This window comes from Gouania willdenowi, chromosome 7 (assembly GCF_900634775.1).
Source record: "Gouania willdenowi chromosome 7, fGouWil2.1, whole genome shotgun sequence".
NCBI lineage: Eukaryota > Metazoa > Chordata > Actinopteri > Blenniiformes > Gobiesocidae > Gouania > Gouania willdenowi.
The window spans coordinates 40,161,996-40,173,135 of record NC_041050.1 but is presented as its reverse complement, the minus strand read 5'-3'; the positions used below and the strand labels follow the sequence as shown (position 1 = coordinate 40,173,135).

Below are 11,140 nucleotides of genomic sequence, written 5' to 3'. Positions count from 1 at the left end.
CTGAGAACTGCTTTGCTCCCAACACATCCACTATCTTCATCCTCTCTGTGGGCTGCAGACAGGAAACAGGAAGAGAAATAAGAACACACCAGGAAACATCAATACTACAGTCTTTACTACTTTATAATAATATAACGCTTATTTTGATTTGCTAAGTTTGAATATATCACAAGTACTCTTATATTGTATATTACCACACAGGAGGCCTCAAAATGAGCGTGGGAATGTGCAGTGCTTCCTTAACACGCACGCGCACACGCACACACACACACAGAGATCTCGTTTTAATATGATTTATATATTTATACGAGGGTGTATGTGCGCTTCAGATGTTCAAACATTGATGGATCCAGTCGTACGCACAGATTCATACATATGAATATATATGAACATACGCCTGTTTCACACAGTCTGTACATGAGGCCAAACATAATACAACTGCACATCTGGACAGCTGCCTGTCTACAGATATTACAGTTATATATATATATATATATATATTTCTTTTTCAAACAAGGAATTAAGAAACATTTGTAACTGCTGTTTGCTTTCAATCATACTCAATAATAAATCATCTACAATCAGCAGGTTTAGTTAGTGTACATTTTTCCACTTTGAACGACGAGGGCACGCTTGACCAGTTGCTCAAATCACGCAAGTCACGTTGCTTGAGGTTAGTTAATTCAGTCACGTTCGGTGTGAACACACCTTTATCGGTTTTGTTGTGTTATTTACTGGCCATTTAGCATTATTCACGCCTGCCTCCTCTGGGGGGAGGGACTTTAGAGGCAGGGCAGGAGAGCAGCAGAGAGGGAGGGAGACCTAATGCTAAGTCCTCTCTCTCCTCCAAGTTACCTACTGCACCTTTAAAGCCAACAATGAAACTGTATTATTGCATCCTTCACACAATCCTATGACCCACGTGTACCGAGGAGAACTTTAACGTAGACTTACCTCCAGTGATTTGAGTAAAGGGACGGACTCAATGAAGCACTCGTACATCCTCCTCTTTTTGGCGTTGTTCTTTAAAATGAGTCGACGAAAAGTTGCACGGTCCTATGGAGAGGAAAAAAAGATGAACACACTGTGTTACTGTGATCAGCCACTAGAGGGAACCTGAGAGCACAGTGGCTTCATTCATAGATAGAAACAGAAATAAAGAACAAATAGAAATAGAAAGGACTTACTTTAACATAATGATTATATCAATCTTTATAATAAATACCAGATAGAATGTATCAAAAGCAGAAATCCATCTACTAAAGCAGAGATGATCAACATTCACGTCAGCATTTAGAATATTGACCAATCAGAGCATTAACACAGCAAAAACAAGGTTTTGTCTTTTCTTTTGTCTGTGGTTTTGATGTTTTCTCAGTTTTTAGTCATTTTGTGGTGTTTGTTATTTTTTTGTTTTCTCGTTTTAATTTAGTGTATTTTTCTGTCATTTTGTGTAAATCTTTTAACAGTTTGTGTATCTTTGGAGCTATTCTGTAACGTTTTGTGTTTTTTTTTCATAGCCATTTTGTTTAAGTGGTTGTTGTGTCTGTCTTTGTTGTCATTTTGTGTATTTTGGGAATTCTTTGTGTACTTTGTGCGTTTTGCTGCCGAATTGTGTGTTTCAGCAGTTATTGTGTGTATTATGTTGGGCTTCATACTTCTTGGCCACATGTGGCCCCCGGGCCACCAGTTGCCTATGTTTGTACTAAAGTGTGTGTTTCTTACCAGTCCCCACAGCGCCCCCTCCTGTGTGGCTATGATGGTGGCAGCGCGTGGTGTGTTGTACATGAGGGCCAGCTCTCCAAAGCTGCCCTTGTTGTCATACTGACCCACACACTTCCCTGATACCACAATGTCGTACACACCCCTGGGAGAAGAACAAAGAGAGAAAAAGAGAAGAATCAAATGTATTTATATAAAAAAACAACAACTGGTCACACGTTTCACATGCTCGTTATTACACTCAGCAGATCTGTGAGCACAGAATGTTTCCTCTCCAGAACATTAGAAACATCCGTCTTTCATTACTGCCGGGGGGGGTCTGGCATGCTCGGTTGGAGAGAGGTTGGAGAGGGCGTTAAGAGAGAGGTCATTTAGGTTAGAGAGGGACTGGAGAGGGTCCCATTCCTCTCTCAAACACTCCCTCTATGTCTGCTTCTTCCCTTGTGTGTTTGCTCCTGTTCTCCTTCTGGCTTTTGTCTTGCAGGTCCGTGGGATCCTCAGTGTGGAGTTACAGAGTCTCAACAACTCTGTCTCCACCCTTTCCTCTGCACACACCCAACACAGCATAACGTGGATGGCTGTTCATCATAGGAATGGGATCCACACAAGGTTCCTGCTGCTTAACAGAAGGTTTTCCTTGCCGCCATGATGAATTCATGTTGGGTGTGGGATACATATGTATGTGTATATACGTATATATGCATATGTGTGTATCCATAAAATGAAGAGTCCGTCCTTAAGACTGCTCTACTGTAAAGTGTCTTGAGATACCATTGGTTATGATTTGGCGCTATACAAATAAAGATTGATTGATTGATTGATTGATTGATTGATATCACAGATCATTCAATGCCCTAGTGTCACTGAACAATGGCACAGGATGTCCAACTCATTTTAGTTCAATACAAGCAGATTATAGGTGGAAAACAGGAAATAACAATAATAATAGAGCTGGGTATCACTGCCAGTTTCATGAATCCATTCCATTTACATTATTAGGGTTTCAAATCGATTAATCATGATTCGATTCAATATTGATTTATTTTTCCAATTTCACTCAGATATCATACATATTGTCAGAGAAAAAGCTGTTTACATTTAATCCTTTACATTGTGAATTATTAGAATAATCAATATTTATGTAAACAAATCACTACAATACAGTCACATATACACAGACAGTACTGATCATAACTAGTTATTAAAGTAATAACTATTACTTCAATTTATGTAAACAATCTTTGTTCCAGCCTTACTTTAAAACTAAAAGTTATTTGTTGAATTGGTGAAGGGTCATGATAAATGTAGTTAGTTTACTTTATTAAGTCATGCTTGGTATAGGTCCAAGGTTCCCAAAGTGGGGTACAGGTACCCCCAGGGGTATGCAAATTGTCATGGGGGTACATGAATAAGAAACAAAAATTGAAAACTAGAATATAAATAGATCAGTAACGCACAAAGTGACAAGATGTGGCAGCTCAGCTATTTTATTTGAACTAGATTATTTGAGAAAGTGAAAGTATAGTGTGTGTAGTGTAGGCAATAAAAATAAATAAATAAAATTACAAAAATGTAAATACATTTTTAATCAGTACTGTTTTTTTTTTTATTATAAATTATTAGAGATTCCAAGGGGACCCCACATTTAAAAAACGTGCTTTTCAAATTTAAATGATGTATTACGTGAAACCTGCAGTAATACACAAACACACATGCACACGCGCACGCACGCACACACACGCGCTCACGCACACACGCACACTGTATGTTCAAATGGGGAGGAGCCACTGTACTGTGTGTGATCTGGAGCTGGTGGAGGACCAGTCTCATTTTGTCCTGTACTGTCCACTTTATTATGATTTATGAAATGTTTTATTAGAACGTGCACATGTGTCTAATCCAGATGTTTTCTGGATGCCTGAGGGGAAGATTATGAGTCGGCTTTATAGAAAAGAGACTTTTGCTTTTGCTTGTTTTATTTGTAGAGCGTGGGAAAAAAGACAAACTTTAGTATTCAGTCTGAGAACTTTAGTGCAGAATGTTTGTCAAACTGTAACCATGTGTTTTATTGTTTATGTTGAGTCAGTAAGGCCATGTGGGCTTAAATAAAATCAATCATCATCATCATCATCATCAGTGCCTCACTTTCCAATAACTTAACTTATGAAGCTCGTGTTTTTTAAAAAGCCAAAATGGTTCCAAAGCTCTGACTTCAGCTGTTTACCCAGTGGAGCCACGATAGCACTGAAAGCGCTCTGTGTTGCTGCTATCGTCAGAATACAAGGGTTCAAGTAAAAAATAAAATAAAATAAATATTGATTTCAAGTTAATTTGGATCAACTTTTATAAATGTTAATGAAATCCATCCAAAAATCGATAAAATGGATATAATAATGTGCCCTAGTTTGCATTTCCACGTTTAAATGATAAAGTCCTATGACAATATCCAAACAATAAGTAACAAAAAATGCACAATAAATCTTTGATATAAGTGGAAACTAATATATAAACAGACTTCACAAATATGAATATCAATAGACAAATGCAAATATTGAACAAATTATTAACTGAAGATCAAAAAGAGAAAAAGGAAAAACAATAAGTAAATTGGTGTAACGTAGGAGCCTCTATATGTTAAATTAATGATGTGTTGTACGGGCAAAGGGTAAATATAAAGAATAGTTAGTTATTACTGTGTCTTGTACGGTATGATTGTATATTTGACGTAAAGGAAAAAAAACTTTGAAAAGTGACAGAAACATCTTGCTTACTATAAATAAACTGTGTATGAATAAACATGTCTGATAGATGTTTAACTTGTGAATCACTGGTGAAAAGTGGAGCTGACGGAGCACATTTGTTTGAATGTGAAATGAATCTTAAAAATATTTTCTGAAATATACATAAATTCTTGAAATGTGTGTGGTATGAGGCTGCCCAGATCAGACTGCAATAATTTAGATAAGGCAATTAAAAGCTATAGTATAAAGTTAAATGATTTAAAGGGCAAACCTTTTGTAATATTCAATCATCTTTGTGGTTCTTTTGCAAACAAGATATATGTGATTAGACCAATTCAGTTTTTCATCAACTAATACTAATCTAAAGCAGTTGTTTCTAACCTTTTTTGGATCGTGACCCCATTTCGATACCACAGATTTCTGGAGACCATAAAGACATTTTTTTATTTCTAGAATTCCTTTTTGATGACATTTGTTATTGTTATACTGTGTTTAAAGATATGAAGTAGCAAACATTAGTGACACATTGGGCCAGCTCCGATATTTTTATACTGCATTTTATTTCTATTTGAACTAGATTTACATTAGAGAAAGAGATTCTCAACTGGTGGATTGTGGACCTGTAGTGGGAGGGTCGCAGACAGCTGGTCAAAAATAAATAAATACTTAATGTCTCTCATGCTGGATTTGTCTTTTATTTGTCTTTTCTTTTGACAGGCATGCTGTGAAATGTATTGATTATTGATTTAATGATCGTGGCAAAATGTGGGTCCCAGGGTGAGACCAGTGGTTGAGAACCCCTGGTTTAGAATACAGTTGTTTTAATTTGTGTGTTGTGTTTTAATTATAAAAATAATCTAGTAATCATTCAATTCAACGCCATTCAAAACCAGTTTTCTTTGAAAAAGTGTTTTTTTTTTTAAAAGCCACCCTAAATCTAACTGCACGACCACCATGGAACCATGGAAACGCGTTTGTCTTCTTTCAGTCTCTAAAAGATCTACTTCTTCTTCTACTTCTTTATTTCCAGCAGAGTGGAGCCTCTCCAAGCTGTCGAGAACACGCATCAGCGTCATTTGACGCCACGTTTGCAGAACTACGCAGGAAATTCAGGCCCAGAATTGCAGAACAAAATGCATCACACAGTCTGTTCAAGACAATAGAAACATGTGTGGGCTCATTCTATTCATCATCCATTAGCATCAAAAGACTTGAAATGAATGTTTATGTTTTCACAAACCCTGCCTTATGCTCCTCTAAGTATAAATCACTTTTTTCTATCCACTTTTGGGGTGTCTAAGTCAGCTGGATGAGGGCTCCATCTCTTTGTAACTATGCAGAAAATAGAAATGAGATTTATCTAAAAAAGCTTAAACATCCAAACAATTTGCTGTTCTTCTTCTTTCCTGTCTCTGCTGTTCACATCCCATCCAGCTGCTGACATTAGCCAACTAGCTACACTCCAGGAAAAGCCAGGGCTAGCATGTGAACAAGCAGATATGTTACTCTTTAAATGTCATAACAAGTCACACAGTATGTACATGTGTTGAAAAAGTATGTATGCAGCAGGAAAAAGTGGAGGAGTCAATTAAACTCAGATAATATGTGACATCACCAAATTGAAGACAATTTCAAAGTAAGACAGCTATTAAATGTCATTAGCTTGGGCTAGCAATGATAGCAGCCATTCACATGCTTCTCTAATATGAGCCTTCTATATCAGAGTCCAATAACACAGCAAAGACCTGTGTACACAACCTGGGTTTACTGTATATTATACTATTTACCAGTTAAATTACATAGACAGGCTCCAGGTTGACATGGGAGCAGACTACACGTAGACACTAGTAATAAACACAAACAGCTGTTTGCATCACACCCCATTATTAAAACTACAATTCAATATATTATAATGCCCAGCTGTTAATACTGATGATAACAGTGAAGTATTCACTTTGTCCATTTATAACATACATTAAAACAGTTAATCAAGAGAGTAAACGTGTTCCTTGTTTTCTCAGAGTTCTACTCACTTTTGGTCTGTCCGTTCATGCTCAGCAGATTGTTGACCCACTGTATTGTTATTAAATATCATACCTCTCTATGACGTAGAAGTTGTCTCCATCGTCTCCCTGGTCGATGACGTGCTCCTGTGGCTGAACATTTAACTCAAATATTGCATCCAACACCTGAGAAAACTGTTCCTGAAAGTGGGAAAGAGGGAGAATGAGAGCGAGAACCTTTTCAGGTCTGATCGTAGTCTGTCCGTCACTTTAACCACTCAGTGTTTCCACTTTCACACAAGACACACCTTCATCTGTTAGGGTTAGTCCTGACAAATAATACATTTTCACTTTTAATGAACTAACAGAGAACAATAACATATTAAACTAATCACCTACATAAAAAACAAATGTTAAAAAGCAGCAGTCAAAAATACAGGAAATAACCAAACATTGTTTACAATCTGAGCCAAAAAGCTTCAGAAAACAAAAAAGATTTTTTTTCTTTAAGTTAGCTATTGAACGTGTGTTTATTGTTCCGCTCCATGTGAAGTACATGTCGAAGTTAATTATTTTTGCACTTTAGTTCCACACATTACATTTTGTTCCCCGTCACAAGTTTAATGCAGTCTAATAATTTAATGCTCTTTTAATTTCTGCTGTAGGCTTCTCATTATTACTTGATTTGTGTGTTTAGTGTTAAAAATGTCAATGAAAGTTTTTAAGAAGATTGGCGTCAAATTGATTGTCACGCCCCACCTTTCATACTCATACTTCCATTCTCCACCAGGAGGCGCTCCCCACATTTTGAGAATCGAAAGGATTTTATTTGCCAAGTACAGTTTAAAAACAGCACAAAGAATTTAACTGGTGTGAAGAACAGAAAAAGAACAAAAAAACAAAAAGCAGAAACAACAATAATAATAATAATAGTTATATATATAAAGGATAAATATATTCATATAAGCACTGGCTTGGGATGAGGTGATTTATCGCACCATCAGTTTGATCAGTGTATCACTATCACTATTGAAAATGTACCGTTTGATTTAGAAAGGTTAAATTAATTACATATGGTGCTGTATGTTCTGATTTGGGAGCTACAAAGATGTGAATAAAAATACCTGTTCAATATGAAAAATATTCTATGTATGCATTTGTGAAAATGTCAGAGTGACTGCCCTCTATGGGTTGAAACCCGGCTATTACAATTGGCTGAGAATGCTGTTTTGGTAGCCTGGCAAAGCCACACCCACTTCCTTACTTTTTGTAAGAAAGTGGGTGTGGTATTGCTGCCGTTTCTTCTCACTTCCTCGATCCAGAGTTGATCAAGCTAATAAGAGCCGCGCATGCAGACACACACGCACACACACACACACACACAGACGTGAGTTCCATACCTGGTCTAATGTTTTGAAGAGCAGGATGTCTCGACAGGCGTCCTGCAGTCTGCAGCGCTGCTCATCTGTTTTGGGGTGAACCACTCTGGGCTCACTGTCCTCATCATCCTCATCTGGGTTAAACGCCTCCGCACAAACTGATGACATCACATGACACAGAACAACAGCAATTAAACAGACACTAAAGCATTAAATGAGGCTGGTGTCAAATGACATGCATTTAATTCCTGTAGGAAAAGTAAGCTGTGAGGGAGGAGGGGGTCCCAATCCAATATTGATAAATATCAGTCCAAAAGCAGCAAAAAACAACAACCGGATTATATCGGCCAGCAGCTAAAACAATAATAATTTTTATACATTTATTGTAAATGACATTTTTGAAACCTCAATCAAAGCAAACTATAAAAGGATGAATACATTATCCTCAAACAATGTTAATAATAATCTTAAATTAGTGCAGGGTTAGTCCTGTTACACTGAACTAGAGCTAGGCAATATATTAAGATTCAAGATATACACAGTTTTTTATTTTGCAAATAAAAAAATTACATTATCTCCTATATCAATATATATATATTATAGCTTATTTTGTTTTAAAATACTTGTTTTAGGAGTCGCTGCTTTCACTACTTCAGCATGAAAAAAACAGTTGATTTCTGAGTGTGTTCTAACCCAGACCTTCCCCTAAACAAGTCACACTACAGATCTCACTCACACGTGCTGTCCCATACGGGAGAAAAAGTGGCACGTATTGTGCAGCTGTTTGTTAATAAATGTGTCTGTGGGACATTTGGATCATCACATTTAACCCAGAATTGTCTTGAGATTTATATTGTATATTGCTACTTTGAGAAAAAATATTGAGATCTGAGTTTTGGTCCAAATTGCCCAGCCCTACACTGAACATTGTTACTCACTTTACTACAGCTGGTTTTACAGTGAGTGTTAAAGGACAATGAAGCAGCAATAATACATTTTTGTTACCCACCAATTTGTCTTAAAGGGGAGTTATTATGTAAAATCAACTCTTTTAAGATTTATATCATGTTACTATGTCATTCCTTCATTAAAAACATATCTGGAGTGTTGCCTTGGTTCATTCATGTATGTTTGAGTCATCTTTAAAAGCTCTGACGGCATCCATTTTAGGTGTAAATGCGCCTCAGTCCTCCTAGGAACGCCCCCACCTCCTAGGAACGCCTCGAACCTTTCGTCACCAGCTGAGTTACCGCCCACCGCTCCACAGCAGAGCCCATCCCCCTCCTATGTTCTCAGCCCACAGCACCCGCCTCCACAAATATAGCTTTTCCTTTACTTATTTTACTTACTTTTGTAAGAAACCCATGGCTTATGTTTTCTGTACTCATTAATGTACACATTAAAATTAAAAATTAAAAAAAAATAAAAATGTAAATAAAACTCGTACCCCTCCCCCGCTTCCAGCTCCGCCAAATCAGCTGCAGTCAGAAAACAGCTGATAGATAACTGTGTGTTGATTGGTTTACTCCGCTCATCGTAGCAGCTGCTGCCTTTTAAGATGCCTGCTTTATAACTAGAGCTTATTATTAGTGGATTAATAAGTACACAGACACAATGTGATCCCTATTCTGGACTATAGTGTGTGTGTGTGTGTGTGTGCCGGTGACAGAGACCTCCGTCCGCACGTTAGCATTCCTCACTTTGATAATTATTCTAATGTATTGTAGAGATGTAAAAATGTAGAAAGTATCCGAATACAGCCACAGAAAAACAGAAGTAAACAACATCCATGTGTGTTTGTACGAGTACTGCAGGGGGCGTGTTCATGGGCGTGTCAGACAAGCTTGGAGTTTCTTAAAGAGACAGAGGTGAAATCGAAGCGTCATGAAACGTGAGCTACGGAGGGAAATTAATTTTAAGTTGTTTATTTAATATTTGCTGCATTTTCCAAAAAAATGTTGGTAGCATATTTATTCGAGTAGGTTATAGAATTATACTATGTGCCTAACAAAAAACATGATACCCCCCTTTAACTCACTCAGTGCCATTGACAAGATAACTCGTCATTTGCGTTTTTTCACGGGGATTACTAGAAACACCCTGGTGGAGGTCCCTCATCAATATCTAAGCTGTGGGGTGTTGTAGTGACCAACTGTGCCCTGACGATGGCAGCAGTGCACCTTTAGATGAGAGATTAGCCACTGATGCTACCCACCAAAGGAGGAAGAAGCAGGAACGTGTGAGATTATGGCGCTACAGAGTGATATTGTGACGTATCCATCAGCTCAAAGCTCCACATACTAACATAGAACATGTGTGGACCTGAGTGGATTATTGATAATGTTGCAATGTGAGATAAAACCATCAACTAACTAAATGGGTCATCCCTGCGTGTCGGGATAGAGGGGGGGGGGTACAAAATACCCCCAGCCTGTGAGCCAGATAGCAAAATAATAGGTGACATGTAGGAGGTAGCAGCACCTTTGGATGAGAGATCATCCATGCTCAGCAGAGCTCAGAGGGAGAGAGGAAAGGCATTTATGAGACAGAAAATGGCGCTACGTACAGAGTTGACGTTCCCAGCAGGGCACACTGGACCAGAGCATGTGTGGAACTCATGGAATGTGTGGTGATGGTTAGATAAAACAATAAAAAAAAAACGGGAAACACAGTGACCCACTGTATGTCCGGGAGGAAGAGGAAGTTACGTGTGTGCAGACTGATGGGAGAGAAAGTTGGAAGAATGCCAAAATACAGTAAGAAATACATTCAACTCTGACCCAGATAGATAAATAATAATAATTTTATCATCAAAAGCCTGGTCTCACTGTTTTTTTTTAATGTTTTAAATAAGGAAACAATGTTCAGATGTTAGAGTTGTCACGAAAGCAAAAAAAATAGCTTCAAAGTCACTGACAGGGTATTTTTTTTTTTTTAGAAAAAGGCTTTTTTCTCAGCTTTTTGCTCTGAAACTGAAGATTTGTGTAAAACTTGCTCTATTCAACAGCTGATTACAAAAAAACAAAACGAGCTGGAAAGAAATTTGATGAAAGTAGAGACTTCAATCTTTTAGAATCTTTTGTCAGATTTCAGATAGTCATAGTAGAAAATATTCTGTGGGTGTTTAAAATCAGTCAAAATGATCAAAAACGACTGGCACTGAGGGGGTAGAAAATCTGATAATGGCTGGCACTGAATGAGTTAAAATAAAACCGTGATAAACCAATGGAATAGTCAGCATCAGTATTTATTATCTCACTAATTATTTGAGGAGCTAGAATTAAACATTACACAC

General features: G+C 37.5%; 1 protein-coding gene across 1 annotated transcript in view; it reads right to left on the bottom strand.

The window, feature by feature from the left end:
• prkar2aa (protein kinase, cAMP-dependent, regulatory, type II, alpha A) overlaps nt 1-11,140 on the bottom strand; it is a 51,755-nt gene that overhangs the window by 4,125 nt on the left and 36,490 nt on the right. The window contains exons 5-9 of the mRNA XM_028453413.1: nt 7,867-8,003; nt 6,561-6,667; nt 1,726-1,867; nt 955-1,056; nt 1-52 (exon numbers count right to left, since the gene is read on the bottom strand). The exon at nt 1-52 is cut by the window's left edge and continues 23 nt beyond it. Of these exons, the coding sequence (XP_028309214.1) occupies nt 1-52; nt 955-1,056; nt 1,726-1,867; nt 6,561-6,667; nt 7,867-8,003 (540 nt within the window). The remainder of the gene's footprint in view (nt 53-954; nt 1,057-1,725; nt 1,868-6,560; nt 6,668-7,866; nt 8,004-11,140) is intronic.